We start from the raw sequence: 27,384 nt of genomic DNA, 5'->3' as shown, positions 1-27,384 counted from the left end.
GCACTGAATTAGCAGTTGGGGACTGTAGAAAATCCATACAGGAAGCAAAACAACAGAGAAATCTCGGGCCACTGGGGCTGAGGACGCTGAGAGGGCGCTTCTGACATAGATTAAGTTGATAAAGAAAAGTGCGATCGCTGGGAGCTGGGACAGCAGCCCGTGGGAAGGAGGGCAGGCATCCGGACCCGCCCGCCGCTCCTCCGTCCTCAGGAAAAGAGCCAGAAGGTGCAATTATGTGTAAAGCAACGGCAGGAGGAAATAAAAAGCAGCTTTTAAGGTAAGATCGTATCATGTCAGCTGCTCCCGGCCACTTTGCTGTGGGGTTTGGGAAGGGCTGGTTGGATGCAGAGTCGCCTGGATCCCTGGAGCAGGCGATGCCCAAGGGTTTTGTGGGGTTATGTCTCAAATCTGATTGGGGGGGGTTAGTGAGGCTGGAGGGGGGCAGCAGGGCTGCATCCATACTGACTGTGGCCCAGGGGTGACACAACACCAGCAGGGAGTTCCCATTTCGGTCTGTCCTTGGAAGGAGATGGATTGGGAATGTATAGGGTGAATGACTGAGGTGTACTTTAAGGCATTGCTGGGGATGGACCCACTGGGGGTGGCACACGTGCTTATTCACAAGCAGCTCAGTGTGCCTCAACCTGCTCTCCAAGGGCAAATTCCCACAGTTTCCACATTCCCAACACCCACAAATCCATTGTGTGGTGTTTGTAAAATCCCAGCTGCCACATCCCTGGGTTTCCTTGGCTTGGATGGGCACCAGCCCCAGGCAGGGCTGCTCTGCTGTGACTTCTGCTTGCCCTGTGTGGGGGTCTGTGGGGCAAGGAGAACTCCTCTGTCCCTGGCACTGCTGCCATTCTGCAAGGATGAGGCCTCAGAGTTCTTGAAACAACTGGTGACAAGGGTGGGAGCTGTCAGTGGGCCAGACATTATGGTACAGGCCACAATCCAGCCCTTTCCTGGAAAAAGGTGCAGTGGAAGTTTATTTTTCTCCCATTTCCCATGGCAGAGTGGGCGGCTGCAGCTCTGCTGTGGGGCCTCTGCTCCCCTGGAACGAGATGGCACCAGGATGGCACCAGGATGGCTGAGCCTGACCCGTGTCCACCCACACCACTCCCCAGCCCTTCCTGGGACCAAAGGGACACTGTGACCGCTCGGTCATGGCCGAAGCCCTCGCCCACGGTGTGGGACAACTGTGGGCCCTGTGTCCTGACCCGCTCTGGCTGGGCGTGGGCAGTGCCCCGCGGTGCCTTTCGCCGCAAGACAATTTGGAAGATGATGGGAAATGGGGTTTGAGACGGTGCCTGGCCCACTGCTGCCACCGCAGAGGTCCCTTGGGTCCCAGCCCGCGGAGCCGTGGGAGGACAAAGCCAGTCAGGAACAGTAAAGTGGGGTGTTTTCCTGCACAGGCCTCTCCCGAGCCCCCAGGAGACCCCAAGTTCGGGCACCCTCCCGACTGCCGGGGGGCTGGGGCCGGGGGTGCCAGGGCTGACACCTCCAAATCCACAGAGAGAAAAAATTTTAAAAGTTATAAAAACTAATATACACACACAAACATAAATGAAAAATCCACCCCGGGAGCGTGGGCCGAGCTGTTTGTGCCACTGCCTCCGCGGGCGCGGATGCGATAAGATAAAGGCAGCGGCGGGGAGGGGCGGAGCTGCGCGGAGCCGTGCGCTCCCGCGGACGGACGGACGGACGGAGACACGGACAGTCACACGGACAGACAGAGAGACACACGGACAGACAGGCAGGCGGACGGACGGACGGACGGACGGACGGGGCGGCCCCTCCGCTCCGCCCCCGCACAGCCTCCGCCCCCGGCCGCGCCGCTCCGCTTTACATAACCCGTCCGGGGCCGGGGTCCGCGCCCCGCGCCTCCGCCCGGCGGAAATGCGGAGCCGCCTGTCCCGGTTTCCTGCCTGAGCAGAGCCGTGCCGAGCCGAGCCGTGCCGAGCCGTGCGCCCCGTCCCGCCCGCCCCGTCCTGGGCGCTCCGCCGCTCCACCATGGGCGAGCGGCAGCCGGACGCCTTCTCGTGCAGGTAACCGCGGGACCGGGACAGGACGGGACGGGCTGGGCTGGACCGGGACGGACTGGGACGGGCTGGGCTGGGCTGGACCGGGACGGGCGGCCCCGGGAAGCGGCCGCTGTAAAGCGAAAGTAGCAGAGAGGGGAGGCAGCGCTGTGCTCCTGCAAGCCTCCGGAGCCACCCCGCAGCCCCGGGCTGGATCCTCTCCTTCCGCGGAGCTCCGGTGCCCCTGTTCCGAGGTCGTGCTCCCCCTCCTCTGTCAGCCCCCAGCCCTCTGATACCTTCCCCCCCGTCCCTCTCGCCCGCACCCTGTTTCTGCGGGGGGCATTCTTATCCCTGCCCTTTCCTCAGGCTTCCTCTTTCCAGGGGCTGCGCTCACCTCTGGGGACCCTGGCCTCCCAGCACCCGTTTTCCCCGTGGGCACTCCCTTTTCCGGGGGTTCTGTTCCTCTGTGGGTGCCCCAGTCCTGAGGACCCCCATCTTTCTAGCACCCCATTACCCCAGAGCACCCCAGCTTCTGGAATCCCTCAAGGTCCCCCATTTCCCAGCATCCCTATCCTGGGGACCTCTGCTCCAGGGGTGCAGCATGTAGTGAACCAGCCCTGCCCCTCTCCTCCCCCTCCCCCTGGACCCCCACAGCCCCTGCCATGGGGGTGACCCCTCTTAGAGGGCGCAGGACCCCGTTGGGCGATGCCCACCTGCCCCAGCCGTGATTGTGGGGTGCTACCCTGCCCGAGGGGGCCATGCCTTGCCTGCCCAGCTGCTCCCTTCTCCTCTGCCCCATGCCCACTGCAAGTGCCAAGTGGAGGTGCCACCCGGAGCCTGCCAAGCGGCTCCTCTGAGTTTCTGCTCTCTGCAGACTTTGTTGGCTCGCTGGCTTGGCAGGCGTGGGCGCTCAGAGCACGAGGCCGATGCCCCAGGGGTCAGCATCCCTGCGGCCTCTCCGTGCCCTGCTGGCGTGCCCAGCCCTGCCCGTGCCAAGCCCCATCAGGGTCACCCGCAGAGAGCCCGGACCCACTGGCTCCAACACAGCAATCACACGGTCATTGCTGCCCGGGCTGGGATTTACTGTCAAGGAAACCGGGATGACTTGTCGAGCTGCGATTTCGATATTGTTGTTGTAAATTGATTCAAGATGTGCTGGAGTTGTGGGCTGGTGGTGGCCCAGGGACTTTTTGGGTCTGCAGCCAGAGGAAGAGGTGGCCGGCGCAGGGACCTGGCACTGGCAGCTCCTGCATGTCCCCTCTGCATTTGGATTTGCTGGCAGATATGGGATTGGAGTTTGAAGGCCCATGGAATTAGTGGCAGGTTTCACTTTGACTTTTTTGGGGCTGGAACAAGGTTTTGGATTTCTTTTTAACTTGTTTTTGGGGCAGGAGAGCCTCATCCCTGTGCATTCCCCCCTCCCCAATACTGCTTTTATAGTCTCTGTTGCCTTTATGAATGTGTTGTCTGTGGAAAGATCTGGTTTGGTTTCACCAGAGCCTACGAGGAAGAGGGTCTGCCAGCCCCCTGTATCACAATGGAAAGATTGGGGTGCAAGTGCCAGTGGCTTTTGAGGGATCTTCCATCCTCCCCCAGAGCAAATCCTCCCCACCCACACACCCGTGGGACTGGCGGACACTGAAGGTGTCAGGACAAATCCCGGCGGGTGACACAAAGTGAAAGTGCAAGAGCTCGGCGCTGGCAGGGTTTGTGGCGCTGGCAGCGCTGCCGCGGCTTGGCAAGGAGAGATGGCCCAATCCAGCCCTTGGGCACTGCTGTACCGAGCCAGGAGAGCCAGGCTGGCTGGGAGCTGAGCTGCTCCCTGCTGTCCTCAGGGACCCTCAGCCGACCACTCCCCCAGGAGTGCTCCCTGCACCCAGTTTCTCCCACGCCTACACCGCAGCGACTCGTTTCATGCAACAAAACAAGCCCTGTCAAAAGAGGCCACCCCACTGCTGCTGCCGGGCTTTCCCCCGCAGGCAGTGGGTGTAGGAGAGTGTGACGGTGTAAACCAGGCTGCGAGGTGCCAGACGCCACGGGGATGGGGATGGGCGCTCAGCGGAAGCAGGCACGGGGTTTCTGGGGAGCTGGGCTGGCCACAGTGGCTTGTCCTGGTGAGCTCCCATGGACCAAGCCAGTGTGGAGCTTGTATTTGACCTGAGATGGGTTTGGGATGGGCTGTCTCCATCTGGAGTGATCAGGGGAAGCCAAAGGGGTGATTTCCCTCTGATTTTAAAGTACCATAACATCACTCATCCCCAGAGATCTGTAGTGCTGCTCAGCCCACGCAGAGCTGTAGATTAAGGCCAGTTTTGGCCTTTAGTGTAGAAAGTTGTGTGGTGCCAAGAGGTCGAATGAGAGGGGTGTGAATGTCCTGTGAGAAAGGGGGAAAAGGAGAGCAAAATCCCCAACCTCCCAACTGTCTTTTAACCTGATTTCCTAAGAAAACAGCCTGTATGGACCTGTGGATTGGGGGATCTCACCAATCTGCTCCTTTGTTGCTTTTTAACTTGCTGGTTTGGTTCAGCCAAAGGAGAGAGAGGGAAGGTCCTGAGACTCCCTGGGATCCTCCAGCTTGTGTGGAAACAGCCAGCAGGTTGCAGGGAGTGATGGTGCTGTGCCATCACCTTGTACGAGACCCCAGAGAATCCCCACCACCATAGGCGGCTGCCCCAGAGGGAAGAGCAGGACATTGCCAGGCAGTTTCTGCTGTGGATCGTATTGGCCTGAAGCACAAATGGCCTTGGCTGTTTTATAGTGATGCTGTAAATGTGTGGGTGTATCCCATATCCGGAGACTGCAGCTGAACCCTTTCCCACCTCTCCCCCTGCACCAACCCCTCCTGCCTTGCTGAGTGGCAGCATCTCCATGCCCACTCCCAAATGGCTGTAGTGCCATTTGTCCCCCTCAACTCAGGGGTGCATCCAGATATTCCTCCAGCATCCTCCACCCTGGTCTCGGGGAATCAGGATGCATAGAGGGGCTGCACTGTCCCCATCCAAGGGGAATACTCTGCACCATCCAGCCCTTGCAAACCCACCTTTGGCTGCCTGGATCTGCTAGGGACCTGAGCCCCCCCAGGGACCTGCGTCCCCCTGAGCCCCCCCCCGGGACCTGCATCCCCCTGAGCCCCCCCCAGGGACCTGCATCCCCCTGAACCCCCCATGCCGGATGCTTTTCCATTGAAAAGTGCCGTTCATTGTAACCCAGCCTTTTATAGCTGCCTTGGAGTGGGCTGCGGGGCCGTGCCAAGAAAGGCTGCAGCCGGCTCAGAATAGCTCTTTTCATGGAGGACATCCTGGGAAGGAACAATGTCCTCGCTCTTGGGATTGTGGGAACTTTGTCTTTCTGCCACTTGGGAAGTGGGGAGCTGCGGGGCCAGCCAGGGCGTCTCCCAGCCCCTCGCTTCACCCTCTCCTCAAAATAGTCCTTGGGGTGAGCTTTGAATAGTCTCGTGCTTATAAAGGGAGCTGAAAATGCTGCCGGCCACTTCTCCTCCGGCTGGGAACAGTTATTTCTGGGAGAACCGGCACATCAATCTGATTTCCTATTCTCATTGCTGGCGTGCATTTTCCTGGCGTGGAGAGGGGTGGCGAGTGGGGCCGGTTTCATTTTCGGATCGCAGCGCCGGCTGCGCTGCACACGCTCCAGGGCCGCCCGTGCACACGTGTGGGAGCAGCGCTCGGAGCAGGGCACGGCCACACGGGCTCTGCTCCGTCACACGTCCTTTCGAGGCCAGATCTGCAGGTCTGGGTGCTGGAGGATGCCCTTCCCCCATGGCTGCAGCCCCTGGTGGGAAGGTGGCTGGCCGGATCCGGCAGCCCCTCCGTGGCAAGGCCGGCCAGCTGGCTCTGAATGCTCATCCTCCAGGAGCGGGTGGCGGGATTGTGGCACTGGCTCCCGGCACTGCCCTGGCACTGCTCGGTGCTGCCGGCTCCTCTGGCTGCAAGTAAACAACAAATGCATTTACTGGGACAAATAACCCATTGCTGGATCCAGCCATGGATTCCCATCCTTGCCCCGCCGCCGCAGCAACACTCAGGTTGGGCAAGCGTTTAAGGAAAGCTCCCGGGGGCGGCTGGGCTGGATCCTGTGCAAGCCCCGGCTCGCCGCCCCACCCGCATCAAAGCCACCTGCGGCTGGTCTGTCCCATCCCGCTCTTCCTCGAGCTCCTGGCCCAGCACCCTGAAACAGCTCCAACACCCAAAACAACCCCAGCACCCACAAACAGCCCCAAAATGGGGGAGGCTGGGTGATGTAAGGCTCTTCCAGCATCCGGGGGCGATGGTAGCCCCCCATCCCATCCAGCCCGCTGTGTGTCTGACAGTGGGCTGGATTCTTCCATTCAGAGCAAATTAAAGCAATTAATTGTTGTGACAAGTCCATCTCAGTGCTGATCCGCAGGGTGGACGGAAGCCCCTTGTAGCATCATACAGGGAATAAGGGATATGGATGGAAAACATGCTTTCAAGCCACTGGCTGCTGGATTCTGACACTGTGGAGCACGACAGGCTGGAGCAGGGAGAAACCCACCCATCAACGGGCACTCATATCCCTGTGACATGTCCTGCCAAAACCTGGGGCTGAGCAGAGGATCAGGATGCTGCTGTGGTAACTCAAGCATGGATTTATCCGGGATAGCTGTTTCCATGTGGGACGTGCACCGGGCAGGAGCAGTGAGGTCGGCATTGTGCCAGTACTGGGAGGAGGAAGCGCTGGGAAGTATTTCCCGTCATCGGGTTGGAAAAGCACGTTGCTACCGGAGACGGCCTTCGGCTGCTTCCCGCCGCGTGGCACAGGCGAAGCCCGGCTTTTCCCGCACCGCAAACCTCTCCCAAAGCTGGTGTGAAGCGAGCTTGAAAACTTGGAAGGCGAATTCCCTGTCCTGGGAATCTCCCACCTGCCTGAGGAACCATCCGCGTGGGCGCCTCGCTTCCCTCTGCGTTTTGTGGGAGCATCCCGCTGAGTGTGCTGGCGGCGTGGGTGGCTGTGGCGGCGATTCCTGGGTGCCGGGAGGAAGCGGGAGCACGGCAGAGGATGCTGAGTCATCGGCAGGCTGGCGGTGCTGATAGACGGGGCCCTGCCGGGGGATTTGGCCGGGCTGTGGTGGGCGCATGCCCGGCACCGCCGGAACGCTGGCCGGCCCCGAGCCTTGGGTGGCTCTTCTGAGAAGCCGGGCCCCGGCGAGGCTGGCGGGGGGCTGATAACATCTCCCCTCGCTGAGAACCTTCGTGAGACGTGCTCGGGAGGGCGGCGGGTGGGCAGAGATAGAGCCCCGCTTCCCGGCGTTATCACCGCCCCGGCTGCAGACACCATCCCCTGTGCCGGCACGTTCCTCAGCACCCGCTCGCTTCCTCCTGGCCCTTCAGGTTTTTTTTTTTTCTATTTTTCCTCCCCCTGACAAATGCAATCACTTTTCCTCCCCTCCCAGCAGCCAGGGTGCTGCTGCTGGAGTTTCGAGGAGGCGGCGGTGCTGGTGCCGGCACAGCAGAATCCGGGTGGGTTGGCCGATGTTTCCTGCCTGAGTGGAGTGCACGGCCCTGATAAGTGCCATGGGCGAGCACGAGGTTGGGTGGTAAGCAGCGGGGCCGGCCGTGGGGAATGCCACTGCTGGGCTCAGTCGGGCACGCCAGGGTGGCTGCACGCCAGCCATGGTGCCGTCAGATTGGCCTCACAGCGAAATCTGCTGGGGGCAGAGATACGGTGTGGTTTGCCAGATCCTGGCAGCTCCATGATCCACAGGCAGCAGAGCATCCCCCTGGGAATGCTTGCTCACCCCGGGCAGTGCCGGCAGTGCAGCTGTGTCTCCCCAGGCCGCTGAGGCCTGGAGGATCCGGCAGCGAGGCAGCTCCGTCGCTGGATTTCTGCAGCTTTTCATGTCGTTTCCTCCCCTCCCACCCCCACTCCAGTTTTATCAGCTCTGTTGAAATAGGTCCCTGGAGGGAAACCCATCGGCGCTGCGGAGCCTTGGCAGGAGCAGAGCGGATGTGGCCGGGCCAGGCGTCCCCGCGGGCGGGCAGCTGCCGGCAGCTGTGCTGGCAGGAAGCCACGCAGACGCCCCGCACTGGGACCTGCCCGCACCCCACCTCGCAGGTGGGGAAACTGAGGCACGGCCTGGTCACTTGGGGATGGGGGCTCGGGGTCCTGCATGGCCCCTGCTGGTGGCAGGGGCCGAGCCATAGTGGTTGCTCACATGGCCATGCTGCTCGCTGGGGAGCTGGCTGTCCCTGGGCCACTTCCAGTGTGTCCCAGGTGAGTGAAGCAGCTTTGGCTGGACCCACAGCGCGTCCCAGGCTATGGACATGCATCCAGAGTGGGGTGTGGCCACACCAGCCAGGGGCTGCCGGGACTGGGGGAGACATGGGGACACTGGGGCTGTCCTGACCACCCCTGTGCTCTGTCTTGCAGCGCAGCCACCTCGCTGGAACCACGGCAATGAATGGGCAGGCGCTGCCGGCCGGCACGCCAGCGCATCCCCGGGGCTGGCATGAGTTCTGCGAGCTGCACGCCATCAGCACCGCCAAGGAGCTGGCACGGCACTACCTGCGCTTCGCCACCGAGCACCCACACCATGACCTCCTGGCCGCCGAGAACTTCTCGGTGCAGTTCACCGACCTCTTCCAGCAGTACTTCTGCCACGAGGTGAAGGAGGGCATCGCCATGAACCAGCTCTGCATCCTGCCCGGTGGCCCGGTACGGGATTACCGGGACACGCACCGGCGGCACACCGACGCTTCCTTGGGCACCGTGGCCACCAAAGCCGAGGTGGAGCCTGGCGCCCGCCCTGAGCAGCAGCCCGTTCGAGCCCCCGAGGCTGCCCCGTCCGGACTGCGCAAGTCCTGGAGCTCAGAGGAGCTGGCGGGGCCGGCGCGGAGGCCCTTCTCACTCAGCCAGCTGCGCAGGAGCTGGCGCAGCCTCTTCCGACGCCGCTCCTCGGATGCCCTCCCCGGGGATGGCGACGGGGAGGCGGTGGAGGCGGCTCTCAAGCCGGGACTGGGCAAGCGCATCCTGCCGTGGGGGCTGTCACGGGAGCAGCCCCCCGAGGTGCGCAAGGAGGGGCTCCTCAAGTATGGGCTGCTGGACGAGAACTCCCTGGACAGCGGGACGCGATGGCAGCGCTGCCGCCTGGTACTGCGGCGAGCGGGGCCTCCCGACGCCGAGGACTTTGTGCTGGAGCTCTATGACCCGCCCAAGGTAAGGACATGCCGGCTCTTGCCCATGCCAGCTGTGTGATGCTGTGGGTCCTGCAGTTGGGGACACTGTCAGGGTGTCAGTGTGTCCCATGGGAAGGAGCGAGGCCATGGTGTGTCCCTCATCATGAGGGTTTCTCACCGTGAGTGGTGGTGGGACCAGAATGGGTTTGCTCTGCCACTGCTCTTGCTCCGGTGCAGCCACAAGAGGCTGCACCCTGTCAAATTAATACCTTTGAGGAGAGCAGATCCCTCTGTGGTGGTGTGTTTGAGGGTGACCCAGTGCCAAGGGTGATTGATGTGTGCACTAATTAATGCAGTTGGTCAGTATGTCATTGCATTTCTCCCTGCTGGGACCCCAGGCCTGGGTTTTCCAGCTACAAGCAGACCGCCTGCCTTCCCAGCTGAGGATAGAGGCTGGTGGCCTCCATCCCACTCACGCTCAGCCACATGGACCCGTCCCAGCAAGGTGAGGGGTCACCCAGTCTGGTGAACCCAAGTTCACTGTGTCCCTGCTGTGCTGTAGCTTCAGCAGCCTGAGCATCTGCTTGCCTGGGCAAGCTGGGAAAGGAAAGGGAAAATAGGAATTAGGCTCCGTGCCTTTCTCTGCTCCCACTGGGACTTGTAAGGGAGTTTAATTTTACTTTTTGTAAGTAGTTTTTTGACTGGAAGTTCAGCTCTCGGCTACCCCAGGGAGCTCCCGTGGTGCTTGGACTTGGCTGGAGCGGAGATGATGCAGGATGTGAGGGAGTGGGGAGCGATGTGGGGGGAGCTGGGGTGTTTAATCTTTAAAAAGACGGTTCCTCCACATGGCAGGTCTTACGCAGGCATGATGGAATGAATTTTCTCTTTTCTTTTTCCTTTTTTTTTTTTTTTTTTGGGCTCATTTAACTTTGATGACAAACTTGTGCTTTAGAAGGAGGAAACCTCTGGTAGAGCTGGAGCCTCATCCCTGCCTTCAAGGCAGAAGGGTCAGAGAGCAGCTGGCTGAATTCCTGCTATTTCCGTCAAACGGCTCCAATATTAAATATTTGAAAAAAGAAACAACATCAAAATTGTAACATCTGAAAGTAAAAGCTAGTTTTGCTCTGTCGTGTCAGGGGTTGCAGTTGTTTTCCCTGTGGGAACGTGTCCCAGTCCTGGGGCACAGGGAGGTCAGCGTTGTTTTGGGGCACTTTGAGGGTACTCCCAGCAGCTGGGCAGCACTTCCTTTTTTCCCTTCCTCCTCCCTTTTTCCCCCTTTTCATCCTCTTTTACTCCCCTTTTTCCTCTTTTTTTCCCTTTTTTCATTCTTTTCCACCTTTCTATTTTCTCCCCCCCTTTTTTTTTGTTTCCCTATTTTTTTTCTTTTCCCCCTTTCCCCCCTTTTCTTTTTTCTTTCCTCCTCTTCTTTTTAATTCCCCCATTCTTTTTTCCTTTCCCCCTTTCCTTTTTTTCTTCCCCCTTTTTCTTTTTTTCCTTTCCCCTGTTTTTTTTCCCTTCCCTCTTTTTTCTGTATTTGTTTCCCTCCCCCTTGGGAAGCAAGCCCAGCACATTCTTCCTCTCCCCACATCCCCTGACCAGCTTTGACCCAGGGATGGGAGACATGTAAAACAAGACATTTACCAAGTTCCCCCAGTGCTCTGCACCATTATTTCTTGCAATCCCCATGGGATGGGGATTTCCTGGTGCTCCCCACCACTGCGAGGCCGGAGCCTCTGCTCTACCCCGGAGCCCCAAGTGGTGGTTTCTCAGCCAGGGCTGCGGAAGTGGAGGATGTTCCTCGCTGGATTTTGCAAGTCTCTGGATTAAATTGCTTCCTGTGCAAATATTCTCAGGGCGGCTCCTTCCTTTCCAATTCACTGGGCCAGGGCCAGCTCCTGTCTCCTTTACAGCACAATCAATCCAGACCCTTTCCCAGTAACTGCGGTTGGATTCTGGGGGTGGTGGAAAATCACCCACAGTGCTGGTGGCTCCCACTCCTGAAATTCAGCACAGGGGCAAACCACGGAGCAGTGGGAACAGAACAGCTTGTTGGGGGGTTATTTTCCTTAAAAATAACTAAATAACAACCAACAGCCCCCTCTTCTCCATCCTCCTGCCCTGGGATGCTCCCAGGCCTTTTGCCCATCTCATGGATCTGTTCCTGATTTGAGGATGCTGTTGATCATCATGGAAATGGAAAACCTATGAGTTTAAATTAGCAACTGTAAAACCAGTTCTTGGGGCATTTTCAGCCCTGACTGATCTCTGGACTGAGAGGCTGGTCACCCTCAGGGTCTCCTTGGAAGCACCCTTCCCCCATCCTCCTCTTTTTTCCCCCAAACCTCCTCTTTATTCCCCCTTCCTCTTCTTTCTTTTCTCTTCCTCCCCTGTAAATAACAGGATGTAGCTGGAAATTCAGCTTGGCCTCAGCGCTTTACAGTATCAAGCCAAGCCCCCAAATATCCAGCCCCTTGAAATGTCCTTGGAAAAGGCAGGTGTGTGGGAAAAGGGGGGGTTGTGCTGCTTTTGGCAGCTTTTATCTTTTTTTTTCCCCTTTCTCCTGATGCTCCAATGGGGCCTCTGAGCCTAATCCCATAACTTACCCAGCATCAAAGGGAGCGGGGACTTTGAAGAGTCCTGATCCCATTTGCTGCTTGGGTGGCTGTGCTGGGTGAAGGGGTCATTCCCTTCCCCAGGCATGTGCCAGAGGAGAGGAGGATTTTGGGAGAAGGAGCAGCTCACCTTCCTGTGCTCACAGCCATGTCTAGGTTGTTTTGACATCGCTCTTTCCTCCCTGGAGCACTGGAAAAATTATGTTGTGAAGATGGGGTTTGGAGATGATTGAATCTGGAGCTCTCCTGGGAGTAGCTCTCTTGCAGTGGGCAAAGGGTGGGTGGCACCTGGATCCCCACCCTGGGGACATTCCGGAGGATTCTGGGATGTGAGGAGGCCAGGGTGAGGTGATGATGCTCTGGAAGAGCACCTTGAACAGAGGGACATCGGAATATCTGTAGTGCTTGTATATATGAGTGTATATATACATGTACACGTTTTCCAACAAGGGAACACTTGGGAATGGTCCTGGGTGTGCAGCTCTGGTGGATTCTCTGATGTCTGGTACAAGGGTGATGCTCACCAGTCCTCCCTGCTTTCCTTGAAGGCACTACGGACTTTCTCCTCTCCCATGCCATTTATTCCCATATAACTCATAGAACTGGGCATCTCTGAAGTCTCTCCATCTTCATAAATTAAAGCCAAAGCTGGCAAAAACCAGATTTGTGTGTTTTGAGACTGCCCTATTCCTCAGCTGAGCCCCAGCCCCAAATACCTTGTACATGGCCAAATCCCAAGCTCCATGAAAACCGTGATTCGCAACGGAAATGTCCCAAGCCGTTTCTGTTGACCAGATGTTTTTACAGGAAGGGGAAGGGAAATGGGATTTGCATTTGTGCTGGTTTCTTTATGGTGTTTTAATGAGATCCAGTGCATCCCATAAATTGATGGCACGCTGGGATGAGCTGGGAAGACTCTTTCCGGTGAAAGCCCACGGTGTCTCGGCTCGTCTGTCTTTGCCGTGGCTGCGGGAGGAGCAGTATTTTTATCTCTGCTCAGTGTGAGACTGCTCTGACTTCCTTTTTTTTTTCTCTTTTTTTTTTCTCTTTTTTTTTTTCTTTCTTTTTTTCCCCTTTCACCTGAATCTGGTTTCTCAGAACTGCCACCTCCTGAGCCAGCAGGTCCTGCACCCGATTTTTGGTGCCTGCAGCTCTGGGTGGCAGCTGTTCCAGCACAGAATGGGGGACATCTCGATGTTGTGGTCTCCATCCTGGAGCTGCTTTGTATCTCCAAGAGTAATTGGAGCTGCTCAAACGTGACCTCAGGTGACTCAGATGAGGATTTATGGAGAGGCAGTGGTGAAAGGGGAGCTCTCCTCCCTGGGACACCATGAGAAGGGTTTTGTCAGTGATGGGAAGCATCTCAGTGTCCCATCATTGCATCTCTGGTCCAGGGAAGAGCATGTTAGTGTCAGTTGGAATCTCCAGGAGCCTCATCCCTCTCCTGGCATCCTTCTCCTGGCATCCTCAAGGACTGCATCCCCCTCCTGGCATCCTTCTCCCTGCATCCCCAGTGTTTGCATTCCTCTCCTGGCATCCTTCTTCTGCCATGCTGCATCTCTCTCATGGCATTCATCTCCTGGAATCTTCAGGGGCTACATCCTGAGCCAGTTGAAGATGTCCCATTAGACCTTTAAAGATCCTTTCCAACCCAAACTGTTCTGTGATTCTATGATTCCTCTCTGAACATCCCTCTCCTGGCATTCCCAGGGACTGCATCCCCCTCCTGGCATCTCCACAAGCTGCATCTTGATCTAGTTGCTGTCCCTGCTCATTGCAGAGAGATTGGACTGGATGGCCTTTAAAGGTCCCTTCCAACCCAAGTTCTTCTAGGACTCTGTGATTCTATGATCCCTCTCCCGGCATCCTCAGGGACCACATCTCTCTCCCAGCAACCCCAAGGACCACATCCCTCTCATGGCCTCTACCAAGTTCCACGTCCCTCTCCCAGCATCCTCAGGGAAATTTGCCACGGTGTATGAGCCAGAGGGGTTTGGGTGCCCTGAAATTCCCTTGGGAGAGGCCAAACCTCCCCGGAAGGTGGCCGGAGCTGCACCGAAACCCACTCACAGACTTTCACTGTGAGCAGGGCGGGTGGTGCGTCCCTCGTGCTCCGCTTTCCGCTCGCTGTTCTTCGAAGGCACCCAGAGCTGGGGCTTTGTGAGATTTTGGTGGTGACTTTTGCTCTATTTTTTTCCCCCCTCTCTGTTTTTGGGTATCGCGGGGTGAGGGTGCGCGGGGGGGGGAGGGAGGGGTGGAGGGCGATGAGACAAAGGTTATTTGTCATTTATTAACCACAACTTTTTCCATCCTTGGTCATGCACGGAAAAAACACTTTTAGCAGCGTAACCACAGCGCCGGAGTTAATTGCTGAAGAGCGGAGTTTCTTATTTTGGAAACTGTGTTGCTGGGATGGAGCTTGACAGGGCCTGACTGGGTGTGAGGGTGCTGGATGGACCCCAGCCTGCGCTTCCCCGGGTGCTGGGGTTGTGGGGTTTACAGAGATTTTACATCCTTGTTAACCCCATCCTTTAAAATCCACCTTTTTGGGGGGGGTTGTCCCACGGCTGTGCCCCCCCCAGAGCCTCCATCACAGGGATGCTGCTCAGGGTGGAAGCACCACATGACAAGTGAGGGAAAAAATGGAGATTTTGAGCAAATCACAGGAAAAGGGGCTGGAAAAGCACTGAAGGAATGTGTCGCTTCCCCCCGAGCCTCCCGCAGGTGGGGTGTGAAGGGCTGTGGGTGCTGCTGGGTGCTGGGTCCCCGCAGCCCATGTGAGATGCCCGGTGGGGGTTTTTGGGTGGTTGTCTCTTTTCTTCTTTCCTTTTTCTTTTTTTTTTTTTTTCTTCTCTTTTCACGGCCCAGGATGTGGTTGTTTCAAGGCTGAGAGCTGCTTCTTTCAAAGGTAAATATTTATGAGAGCCTGTGCAGGCAGCACAGGGTCTGGAAGGATTCAAGGATTCATCCCAGTGGTGGGGGTTTGGCTGGGATGGACCCTCCTTCCCACCAGGCAGCTGGTCCTGGCTCAAAGTGATGCCCATGATGAGTGTTGTGATGTTCAGTGTTATTTTGGGGTTATATGAAAAACAATCACCCGGCAAGGGGCAGAAACCAAAATACCCATCCAGGGGGAATCGAATGCTCCCATTTGGGCTTTTGAACCTTTTTCATCCTCCTGGGTGATGCAGAACCACTGCGTGATGCAAAACCTCAGGATGATACAAAAATCCCAGGACATTTTTGTGTGGAGCCTGTGGGGTCCATGCAGGACCCCCCACATCCCTCTGGGGCTGGGATTTGGGGTGACTCAGTCCTGGCTGCAGCCAGCTCCTGCTTGCACGCAGACACCTTGTTTACTTTCCATGCTCGTTATTTATTCCAGGAAATTATTAAAGCAGCCCACGCTGGAACTGAGCTTGGCTTAAAATAAATAAAAAAAACCCAAACACCAAAGGGCTGGCAAACGCCGCCTGTTTACAGATCCTGTTTATAGCCCCCATCTTCCTCAGCCCTGCTGTGACATGAACTGCCAGACTCGCTGGTTTGGGGGGGCTTTGCAGGGTTTTGGGGGGCTTTGCAGTGATTTGGGGAGTTTGGGAATGTTGGCTCATTGGTGCAGAGCGTGGAGGTTTGTCAGTGCACAAAGAGGAGCAGTCAGCCCTGGGGAAGGGTGGGGGTTCTACCTGGAACCCCAAATCCGCCCCCACAGGATTCACCCGGCAGCTCTTCGGGGGTCGTTTTGCAGCTCCCTGGGGTTAATTTGATAAGGAACAGGGGCTCAGTGTGGTGCTGGGGGTCCGGGCTGTGTTTTCTCCCGTGGCCGTTCGCTGGCGCTCGGCAGCCGCCCGGGATGGAACAGAAGGAGCTTTGTGTCCCAGCCACCCCTGAGCCAGAGCTGCGGGCGGCACAACGGGGCCCCTTGTCACCAGGAGCACTGTCCCCTTGGGGATGGCTCTGTCCCCTGCCACGGCCTTCGGGGATGCTTGGAGACAGGGTGTCTTGGCAACTCCTTTGTGCCTCTGCTGTTCCCTTGAAGATGCTGATGGGGGCTTGGGGTGGGCAGAGAGGGGTTTTGGAGAGGTAGTGGATGGGGCCTGGGGGGCTTGAGCGCACAGAGCAGGATCACCTGACCAACAGGGGACACCTCTTGTGTTCCTGTTTAACAGAGGCAGGAAAACTCCTACCTCTGGTTCCCCAAGCCCAGAACAGAGGGCCCATGATGGTGCCACTGTGGGCAGGAGGTTTCAGAGTGAACACCCTCTACCTGCAGAGGCAGGAGAGTGTCATCCTGGGGTCATGGGGAGCTGAGCTGGGGGTCCCTGCAGTAGGTGCTGGAGGCACACAGGAGGACTGAATCAGTGGGATCCCTGCATTGGCACAGGGCCAGTCCCCTTGGGATCTCCCATGGTGCAAATGCCTGATGAGAAGCATTGGGATTATGTGCTATCAACCCCCTCGAGCACTGGGATTATCCACTGGAGGACAGAGGGATTAGTCATGCTGCAGATCCCTGAGGATGAATACTAGAATTAGCCATGCTGCAGATCCCTGAGGATGGATGCTGGGATTAGCTGTGGTGCAGATTCCTGAGGATGAATAACAGGATTAGTTGTGGTGCAGATCCCTGAGGAGGAACACCAGGATTAGCCATGGTGCAGATCCCTGAGGATGCACGCTGGGATTAGCTGTGGTGCAAACACTCAAGGATACATGCTGGGATTATCTATGGTGCAAAGTCCTCAAGGATGTGTTGGGTTTAACTATGGTGAAACTCCCAAGAGCAAACACTGGGATTATCTGCCACACAAAATCCACAAGGATGAATGCTGGAATTACCTGTGGTGCAAACCCCTGAGGACAATGGCTGCTGCAGCAGATACCCTCCAGCGTGACCCTTGGAGCCCTTGCAGCCCCACAGGACCCTGCTGGCTCTCCCTGCTGGCACAATGGGATTTGTTTCCCTTCCTGCTCACCTGGCATTCCCTGGAACAGGGCTGTGTCCCTCTGAGCTCCTGGGAAACTTCACAAAACTCCCCAGGGCTGTAGGCACAGGATGTGGTTTTGTGCCAGCACAACCTGGCTGCTGTGGATCTTGGTGTCTGTCCGTCTGTCTGTCCCCCACAGCCGGACTGAGCCGGGCCCGGGCGCTGCGGCTCCGGCTGAGGTTTGTCCCTTGCGTAAGGGGGACGTGGTGGACTCTGAGATTTACAAGGAGTGACAAATCTCACCCGTATCCGTCGGGGACCTTGCACAAGGGCTCGGGCACTTCCCCACCTCCCGCACATGACTCAGAGTGGAAGCGAGAGAGCCAGCCTGGGGAAATCCCAGAGTGTGGAGGGGCTGCAGTGGCTGCTGCATTCCAAGGATTTGTTCTGTACAAATGCAGCCTGATGGCCCAGCCACCATCATCATCATCGTGAGACTGCCATCGTCACTGTGCCACTGCTGTCATCACTGTGCCACTGCCATTGTCACCATGCCACTGTCATCATCACCATGACACTTCCATCTTCACTGTGGCACTACCATCATCACCATTCCACTGACATCATCATCGTGATGCTGCCGTCATCACCACACCATTGCCATCATGGCTGTCACTGCCATCATCATCGTGCCACCACCTGCATCACTGTGCCACTGCTGTTGTCACCAAAGTGCCACTGTCATTGTCATGCCACTGCCATCATCACTGTGCTGCCACCCTCATCACGGTGCCATTGCTGTCATTGCTGCGCCACCACTGTCATCCCTGTGCCACCACTACCTTTGCCAGCAGGGGACTGGGCACTGGCCAAATCCACTGGGAAGGGTGAATAGCTCCAGCTCCCTCCCATGCAAACCAGCACTGTGGGCAGTGGCAGCATTTTGGGGACCTGGCAAGAATTGGCAGAGCCCGAGGGGTGCCTGTGGGGGCGGTGGGTGCAGCACTCTGGTGGTGCCTGGACAGTGCTGGTGCTGGTCACACAGAGAGGTACCGGTGGCTCTCTGGGTGTGGCCAGCATGGCAGTAGGATTTTGGTCTTGTTCTTGGAAAACTGGCTGCCTCCCTCCTCATCTGAGCAGAAAAAGCTCCCCCAGCACCCACAGTGTCCTCTGAGCATCCAGACAGGTTGTTCTTCTCATGGTGTCATGGTGAGATTTTTCCTGGCATGTGTGGTCGAGCTGGGAGGAGCTTTGCTGCCAAAAAGCCCCATAAATCCAAATATCCTTGTTGGAGAGGTGTGGAGTGACCCGTCGTGCCAAGCCACCCTCCGGGCAGTGGTTCCCCACCAAAGGCATGCAGAAGACACTGTGGGGGCTGCTGGGGGGACATCACCAGGAAAGGAGCTGGTGACACAGGCAGCTCACTGGCACTGTGGCCACTGGCACCACCTAGACACAGGGAGTGCAGAAAGCTGCCGGTGCTGGTGCTGTGGCGAGGGCTGGGACCAGGGTTTGCCAGGAGGAAACGCGGCAGCTCCACGCTGGCACCGCCCGCGCGCAGCTGTGACCTCGGCCTGACCTCCATCCGTGCTCCTGGCACGGCCACAGCGCCGGGCTGGCGTCAGGCTCCTTCCTAGCTTTGGCAGGAGCTGGAAAACCCCACTTTCTCCCGGCTGCCCTGCCCTCCCCAGGTGTGTGGTGGCCGTGGGTGCTGTGGTGGCACTGCCTGTGCCCTGCTGGTTATTCCCCTGCTGTGCTGGTGCTGCCCATGGCACCCCATGGGGATGGCAGGGGTCAGAGATGTTGGGAGATGGAGTGGGGGTGAGGTGAGGTGTCATCCCTGGGTTTGGCTCCAGTGGGAGGCTCAGGAGGGAATTCTGTCTTAGGGGCATTTTCCTCCACCTACCATGTCACCTGGTACTGGGAACAGCTCTGGCCTGGCTGAAGCTTTGTATTTTTAATCTGTAGAAAAATTCCCTGCAAAGAACAAAAATGCAAATTCTGGTGTATTCCAGTAGGTACTGAGAGCTGGTGTGGCTCCTCTGTCCCTATCCTGTGGAACTGTCATGTCCATCAGTGGCCAGATGTCCCCAGCAGTGCTCAGCCACTGTCAGCTCCCACAGGGAGAGGAAATTTGGGGGGTTCAGGCTGGATCCTGTTACCTTCAGCTCTGTGAGCTGGAGATTACCTGTGACACACCCCAGGGTGTGTCATGCCCGGTTTGCATGCCAGGTGTCAGGACTGGGAATGCCACAGCGATGGCATGGTGGCAGCTCAGTTCTGGGGGCTTTGGGAGTGCAGCTTCATGGGGTGTCATGTCCCCAGGTGATTCTGGGAGTTCTGAACCTGGTGCTGGGCTTTCCCTCATGCGCACAGGATCCTTTAGGGAGCAGTGGGGTGAAGTCTCCACGTGGGAGCTGATGCTGGTGGGGTTGGAGGCTGAGCTGGGGCAACATCTTGAGCATGCTGAGCATCCTGAGCGCCCCAAGCCAGGCAGCGTTGGGGGTTCCCCAGCCCCACAGTGCTGCTGGGGCACCTCTCCTGCCGAGAAGGAGCCCGTGGGTGCTGGGTGAACACATGGTGTGTTGAGTGTGCAGTTTTGGTTACTGAGAAATCCCTTTCCTGGTACCAGCCCCATCGAACGGGGCATCTTGCGGCGAGCGCGGCGGTTCGGGGAGCGCGGGTACCGTGCCTGTGGTTGGCACTTCTCCGAAGCCAGACTGGCTTTTCGGGCACCGTATCTCTCTGCTGCATCATTTCCTTCTTCCCTCACGCTCCCCGTCTGCACTCCCCATGCCGAGAGACGCAGGGGGCTTCACAGAACTCCCTTTTCCTGGAATTTCGCACTTTCCTAAGAAGCCAACCCCAGCACCGTGGTTGGGATGGCGATAAAACCCGCTCGGGGACATGCTGGACGTCACTACCCGTGTGCGGGAAAGCAGCCAGGATGGGTGATCCTTTCACTTTTCTCCGTGCAGGACTTTGCACAGGGCACGGTTGTGTTCCAAGGACGGCAGAAAAATCAAATTCCTTGGGGATAAAGCACCGGCGCCAGCGCGGCGGCTCACGGCACCCCTGGCCCCGCTGGTGACAGTGATTGCAGCACAGCACAGCACAGCTGCAATCACTGTCACCAGCGGGCCCGGCGGTGCCAGAGCCACCGCGGTGTCACCAACCCCGTTGCAATGACGCCGTACACGGGCGACTTCTAAGAACTTTCTTTTCGGTGCAGCTCGGTGCTGATAAGGGCTGATCCCTCTCACGCTGCATTTCCGGCCCCAAAGTACACCAAGTCCTCAGGGGAGAGAGGGAGGGAGGAGGGGGGATGGAGGAAAAAAAAGCACAGCTAGACACGGTTTGGTTGGGTGACCATGGAGATTGTCCAGTGGGGACATTCTTGGGGTCATACAGGTTGTTTGGGGTCATAGTGGGTGCGAGTTTGCCACGAGTATCACAAGATTGGAGCAGAATTTTAGCAGTTTGGTTGGCAAATGCTGTGGTGGGGTGAAGCACCACAGCCTGGCATCTGTGTAGGGACAGTGGCTGTGGATTAGAGAGGACCACTGGAGCCAGCAGCCCATGGGATGCTAAAGCCACTGCATGAATCATAGCCAGCCAAAATTCTGTCGTGCAGCAAGCCTAGCGCAGGACGAGTGTGCCCGGCACATGGTGGCACTGTCTGGGCTTTCCTGGGATGCATGGGGTGGCTCTGGCCACAGGGATGAGCACCACGGGTTGGCTCCATTCCCCAGCACCAGTGCAGGGGTCCCCCAGCAGCTGTCCACCCCCCGGCACCCCGAGTCAGCCCAGTCCTAGTGGCGGGCTGGGTGCCACGTGCTGCAGCCTCCCGGTGGTCAGCGGCGCTCGCTCGCCGGCACACTGGGCAGCAGAGGAACCGAAAGCTGCCGGAGGGGTATTATTAACCTCTCTGGAAGTGTTTGCTCAGCATTCTGTCACGTGCCTGTGTCAGTGCCAAACCTGCCGGAGCGCTCTTGGCACGCCACCGCTGACCCTTGCACCCGTGAGCGGGGTGTTCCCTGCCTGCACCCCACGTTCCCCATCCTCCCTGGAATGCACTGCCGTGCTGGGAATCCACTTCTCCCTCCTTTCCTTCACCCATCCCTCCACTGCAGGGTCCTTGGGGCTGCCGAGATGGGTCTGGGTGTCACTTGGCCCCGCTGGGGTGCCCTGACAGCAGCCGGGCAGTGCCCTGCAGGGTATTTCCTTGCTCCATGGGGTATTTCCTCGCTCCACAGGGTATTTCCATGCTGATGTGGTATTTCCCTGGAGAGCTGGGTATTTCCTTGCTGGCTGCTGTGCCTCAGGTGGCTCCCAGTCCTGACAGAGCAGTGAGGTGGGGGCAGTGTTTTGAGATGCAGGGGGTGTTGGGGCTCAGCTCAGTCTCCATGTTCCCTCCACAGGGTTCCAAGCCGAAGCTCCATGTCGCCTGCTCCACCGTGCAGGAGGTGCGGAGATGCACCCGCCTCGAGATGCCCGATAACCTCCACACCTTCGTCCTCAAGGTAGGACCTGCTGGAGGGGTCCACAGCCACCCCTGAGGACTTTCCCACCCTCTGGGGCGCACGTGGCTCCCAAAAGCTCCCGTGCCAAATTTCAGTTCCTCTTCCCATCCCGGGAGGGGATGCACAGGGGGATGTGGTGTGCAGGGCGGGGGATGTCTGTCCCTGCCAGGGTCATGAGCATGGGTGGGTGGGTGGGTGGGAGGGGGGATGCACATCTGTCTCTCTCTGAAGCCCCCCTGTCCCTCTCCAATGTCCCCCAGGTCACCAACGCCACCGACATCCTGTTTGAGGCCGGGGATGAGCAGCAGCTCAACTCCTGGACGGCCGAGATCCGGGAGTGTGTGCGCCGGGGGTAAGCACCCGCTGGGTGTCCCTGAGCCTGGGCATGGGGACAGTGGCTCCATGTCCTCCAACACGGGCTGGCCCCCACCACCAGCACTCAGCTTCTCCCGTCTCTGGCAGGTCCGATACAGGTGACCCTGAGCTCCTGGTGTGCCGGCACCCCGACCCCGCGGCCGCCAGCCCCACCACCAGCACCGACCCCCTCGGCCAAGGTGAGCAGCAGGGACACCCAGGGCACCCTGGGGACAGAATATCCCTTGCCAGGGGGTCACCATGTCCAGCCATGGCTGGGCTGATTTAGTTTCCCCTTTGGCATGACAGGGGGGCAGAGCCAGAGGGCAGGGGGACGGGGGCTGTGGGCAGGGGTCCCCACTTCCCAGGGACACTCATCCCTGTGCCCCAGCAGTGGCGACGCCAGGGGGCCCGGGGGAGGCGGCAGGGCCGAAGATGGAGCAGTTTCTCTCCTCCTGCCCCTGGTTCCACGGGCCCATCTCCCGCGTGAAGGCGGCTCAGCTGGTGCAGCTGGGGGGGCTGGAGGGCCACGGCGTGTTCCTGGTGCGGCAGAGCGAGACACGCCGCGGGGAGTACGTGCTCACCTTCAACTTCCAGGGCAGAGCCAAGGTACGGGCGAGAGAGGGCTGGGATGGGGAGGGGAGTCTCACAGGAGCCCCTTGGGCAGCCCCCCTGCTGCAGCACAGTCCCTGTCCCACCACATCCCACCCCAGGGAGGTGCTCTCCTGCTCCCTGTCTTGATCCTTGTAGTGGGTTGGTGGCCCCATCCCTGCTCCTGGGGGGCAAAAATCTCCAGGGAATTGCAGGCTGGGGATGCAGCACATCGTGCTACAGCCATTTGTGTCCCTCCACCCCAAATACCCCTTTGTCCCCGCCATCTGCTCCAGGAGGGAGTGGGTGGGAGGGTAACAGGTCTGTCTCCTCCCTGCAGCACCTGCGGCTGGCGCTGACGGAGCGGGGCCAGTGCCGGGTCCAGCACCTCCGCTTCTCCTCCATCGTGGAGATGCTGCACCACTTCCACCGCTACCCCATCCCGCTGGAGTGCGGCACGGCCTGCGACGTCCGGCTCTCCAGCTACGTTGTGGTCCTGCCCCACTCACAAGGTGTGCAGGGATGGGGAGGTTCCCTGGGGTGCAGGGATGGAGGGTGCCCAGAGCTGGGCCCTTTGTTTGCACACGGAGGGGGGAAGTGGAAGCATCCGGGCAGTGGCACAAAAGGTGACTCCCGAGCTCCCGGCTTCCTCTTTTGAGAAAGGAGAAGCTGCTCCCCACGTCAGCGGGGGGGGGGTCATGGGATGCACCCTACACCCCCACCCCCACAGCACCCTGACCACCCATCTCCTGCCTCCGCCAGCAGCTCCCGGCTCCAGCACCACGGTCCCTCTCCCGCTGCCTGTCCCCGGCTGGAGCCCCGAGTTCAGCCTCGCCCCTGCCGGCTCCTCCTGCCCCCACGGTGCCAACGAGGCCCCCCCAGGCCCCCCTTCAGAGCAGATCTTCCACCTGGTGCCGCCGCCGGCTGAGCTGGCGCAGAGCCTGCGCCCCAGCAGGATCCCCCCGGCCCCCAGGCCCCGGCCCCGCGAGTCGGACTACGAGGTGGAGGCACCGGGCCGGGGCCACGTCCGTGCCATCGACAACCAGTACACACCGCTCTGACTGGCACCACGCCAGCACTGGGATGCACTTTTGGGTGGAGAAATCCTAGAGACCTTCTGGGGATCCATCCAGAGAAAGAATGTACCTGTTTCTTCCTTCTGGTTAGGGATGATTATTTTATTTTCGCAAGGAAGGGGGTAATTTTTCACTCCTGTACGGGTGTGCTCCCTCTCGTTGGCCTGTTAAAGGGCCTTTTATTGTTATTTTTGTTGTTATTCTCAAAGCTTTCTCATTACTGTTTACACACCGCTCGTGCCTGTGCCCCGTGTGCCGAGCGCTGCGACGCCGGGCTTGGCCTCCCGCCTGTCCCAGCGAAGGAACCAGGGTCTGTGTTACACCCACAGAATTGGAGAAAGGTAAAAAAACCCCGGGAAACCAAGAAGAAAAGGATTATAAATTCATTGACAAGTTGCTGCTCCGGGCACTGTCCTCCCGCCCCAACACGTGCTGCTGCTGCCAAACCCACCAGCAAAGCCCGACCTGAGCTGAGCTCCTGTGACGGGTGCGAGCAGAGTTTGGGCTTTATTTTTAGATAAGGCAAAAACTGGCTTTTCTTGCACTTCTTTTTTAACCCAGCAGAGCCACAGTCACTCCCTGCACCAGCCAGGGGAATGCTCATCGCGCTTGCCCAGCTAATTGAGATGTGAACACTAATTGCTCCATCCTTAATTGTGTCACCAGCTGAGAACTAACACAGAGACTGACAGCAAACCATTCCTGCTGGTGATGGAGGGGCTTTATCCCGGTGACAGAGACATTTTATCCCAGTGATGGGCACATTCTGTCCTGGTGGTGGAATCGTTTTATCCCGATGTTGGAACTGTTTTATCCTGGCGATGGAACTGTTTTATCCCAGTGATGAAACTGTTCTACCCCGGTGATGGAACCATTCTATCCCGGTGATTGGAAGCATTTTAGGCACAAATTTGAAGTCAGTTTTTCCCCCAAATGTTTTCTCACCTCACCAGCTCAGTGACCCTGCTGTCACTTGCCTTTTCCCCCCCAAAACACCGTGTCACCAAGAATTTGGTGGTATTTAAAGCTACACAGGCAACAGGGGCTTCCTTGGACACCTCCTCACCTGGAGGAAAAACCTGTCCCAGCAAATCCCTGGGTGTCAAAATCCCCTGATCCCCAGTCTCCGTTGCTGTTTCCAAGCTCTGGTGCTGCTTCACCTGCCGGGGCCTGGGGCAGCCATAGGAGAGGAACCACTTCTTAGAAGCTGCCGTTATTTTAAGAATGAGGAAGGGCTGGAGCTGTTGCAACACCCGGGGGGGATGTTCACAGCATTCAACTTCCAGATTTCCCAGCATAGCCCCCGGGATTTCGGCTGCAGAACTTGCCTTGAGATTGCCTTCCAGAAAGCTTTTGATTTCTATTTTCCTTGAAATTGCAGTACAGGTGGGAGCCCTCAGGAGCATTAACATTTAGGAATTAATTTGAAAACAAGCGAACACAAAGCCTTGTTGGGCTGAGTTAGGGAATTTCACAAAAATCCAGCCTCTAGGCCGGGCTTTGCCGTGAAGCCAGTGCTTGGTGAGCCCAGTTGGTAGCCAGAGCCTGAGGAGCCAAGGTCAGGAGCTGAAGGGCAAATCCCGGTGCTGTGGGGCAAGGCCAAAATATCCAGGGCCAAAAGCAGCTCAGGGAATGGCTGTGAGAGCAAATCTGGGTTTACAAGTCACACTCAAAGGATGACACTGGGAGAAACAGGAACCATCAACTCGAGAAACCATTTAAGATTTGCATTTTATGCCTCCCCATCACTTGCTCCAGCTCTCTCCTGGGTTTTGTGCATTTAGAGCAGGCAAAGGCTTTTTTTCCTCCTTTCTCTTGAAAACAGGTGCACAGGGAGGAATCCTACTTTTCCATGGGGATCAGCATTCCCAGCACTCAGCACATGCTGTCACACACTGACTCCTGAAACCAGAGCACTAAGAGCGAATTGCGCTGGTCCAGCTCCTCCAGCACAACCAGAGGCTGATGGGGAAACAAAGGCAGCTCTGTCCTCCTGGAGCTCCTCAGCTGTATCCGCATCCCATTTTCCTGCCTGGAGCAGCACAAAGGCTGCATCCAGTGGCAGGAGCACATCTCTGAGCTGATTTGTGCCAGGCAAGTCAGCTCCCTCCATCACTAATAAATAACTCCCCGTGGTCTGCAGGGATGGGGAAGGGAAGGGGAGGAAGCACACACAAGTTATCTCCTTTCCTTGCTAAGTGCCTGGTTCCCAAAGCCTTGGAAAACACATACACATGCTAAATCTTGATAAGATTCCTGATTTTAGTCCCACTGAGCACCAGGGAGCTGTGTTCAAAGGGGTTTTTCCCCCAAAAAATGAGGTTGTCTCGCCTGAATCTCCCTACATCTGCAAAGAAAGGATGGGCTGGGAAAAGGGATCACTCTTCACAGCCGGTGCAGCCCTTGCCAGATGAATCCACATAAATCCCTGCCAGATCAATCAGATGCTGCTGGGGTGGATTGTTTTGGCATTCCAGGGCTTATTGTTCCAGTGCCAAAACCGTAACATGCATGTGCATGTGGTATTTTTAACCTGCAGTTTAATTGCAAGGGGTTTCTCTGCAGCTGAAATGGAAATTGCTGTGCTTGATTACCAAAATATATGTTGGGTTCATTGTCACCCCAGCAGCTGCTTCCCCTGTGCAAACAAACTCCTGTTCTTCCCACCCGTGAGCAGTGGGAAAGTCACTCTGATTATTTCATAGTTATATCCATCCCAAAACTCACCAACGAGAGAGCCAAGGGTTTTCCAGCCCTCCCAGCTCCATCATCTCCCCATCTCAGACTCACTGTGGTCCTGACCCAGCTGCACCAGGACCTCAAGCGATTTTTGGGTTATTTCCCAAGCTCCTGGGGACTGAGTTTGACATCCCATTTCTCCTAGAAAGCATCTGGTTTGTGACACGGGTCAGAGCCTGACACACAGTCCCACCTCTGCTCCTGCCAGCACGTTCCTCCAGCCCTCAAGGCACCCAATCCTTGATTAGAGCAGTGGGCAAAGAGCATTAACTATTCCATCCTATGCAATGTAAGCAACTTGCAGGAATCTTTATAATCTTGGGACTTGGGAGAAGATAAGGCTGAGCAGGTTTAGTTCCTCAGCCCATGTGGGCTTTTATTGGTGTTTATGAAGTCTCAGTGTTGTTTTGGGAGGAGGGGAAGCCAAGGGAAGAGCCCTCGGGTGGCTCCACACAGGTACAGTCACCTCTGAAACAGAAGTCAGGTGTGACCCCAGTTGTGCCTTGGCCCTGGAGATGGAACACGAGTTTGGATCCAACCTAAGCCATGACCCACGGCAGCGGCTCTGGAGGCCCTTCCTGGTGGCCTCTCCCAGGAGAGGCTGTTTGGGGTGGGAACCCCATTTCATCCAGCTACTCAGGGCAGGTTTTGGCAATAAAGATGCAAACCAGGCAGTGCCTTCTCTCTGTGGGACAGCAGAGACCTGGCTTAGGGCATAACCCAAGCCTTGGGTCCAGCCACAACTCCTCCCCCTCATCTTCATCTTCATAAACCACTTGCTGTTTGCTGACAGAACTCCCTGCTCTGTGGCTTCTTCACGTCCTTGTAGGTGTCAGGTTCTGCAGAAGTCCATGACCTAAAGCATTATTTGATGTCTCCCTCCCTCCCTCCCACATCCCAGCACCAGCAGGTACCAAACACTGACACCTCCACTCCTCACCTCACTGAAACTATTTTGGGGCAAAGCTTATAGGAAGAGATCCGGGGATAAGCCAAAACTTCTCCTTTCTAATCTGGACCACCAAACACTGGCATTACCAGTATTCCAAATTTTAATTTTAGCTTGTTTGATCCAAACAGCCCCAACCTTCACCAGCAACTCCCGGGGAGGCAACTGTGTGTTCCCAAACTCAGCCTTCAGCAGGACGATTAAAGCCAACATTTTGTTGGGACTTTATTAATTTGAAAGTTCTACTTTTCACTGGCACAGAAAAGTTCTTCTTGTATAGTAATTTTTTCTACATATTGTTTATGTATGTACTGTACAAGTAACTTATTCTTGAATAATGCGATTTTACCATAATATAAAAAAAAAATCTGCTCTTAATAAACTGTTTTTAGAACTCGTTTCTCACTTTCAGTCTTTAGTCTGATTCTCTCCAGGTGCCT

At 57.3% G+C, this 27,384-nt stretch overlaps 1 protein-coding gene across 5 annotated transcripts; it reads left to right on the top strand.

Moving 5' to 3' along the window:
* Window positions 1–27,349, top strand: SH2B3 (SH2B adaptor protein 3). 5 transcript variants are annotated; one of them, XM_064674978.1, is made up of 8 exons: window positions 1–277; window positions 8,427–9,212; window positions 21,134–21,235; window positions 21,496–21,587; window positions 21,698–21,789; window positions 21,981–22,198; window positions 22,521–22,692; window positions 22,943–27,349. In XM_064674978.1, the coding sequence occupies exons 2-8, from the start codon at window positions 8,454–8,456 to the stop codon at window positions 23,239–23,241; spliced, it is 1,734 nt and encodes a 577-aa protein (XP_064531048.1). In that variant the 5' UTR covers window positions 1–277; window positions 8,427–8,453; the 3' UTR covers window positions 23,242–27,349. The 5 variants fall into 5 exon arrangements, with proteins under 5 accessions (XP_064531048.1, XP_064531047.1, XP_064531049.1 ...); XM_064674977.1 differs by lacking the exon at window positions 1–277 and adding an exon at window positions 1,005–2,045; XM_064674979.1 differs by lacking the exon at window positions 1–277 and adding an exon at window positions 1,006–2,045 and having other exon boundaries at window positions 21,984–22,198.
* The last annotated feature ends 35 nt before the right edge of the window (window positions 27,350–27,384 follow it).

The sequence above is a fragment of the Pseudopipra pipra genome, chromosome 18 (assembly GCF_036250125.1).
Source record: "Pseudopipra pipra isolate bDixPip1 chromosome 18, bDixPip1.hap1, whole genome shotgun sequence".
In the NCBI taxonomy this organism is placed as follows: Eukaryota; Metazoa; Chordata; class Aves; order Passeriformes; family Pipridae; genus Pseudopipra; species Pseudopipra pipra.
The sequence above is the reverse complement of the archived record's forward strand: the minus strand, read 5'-3'. Positions and strand labels throughout refer to the sequence as shown.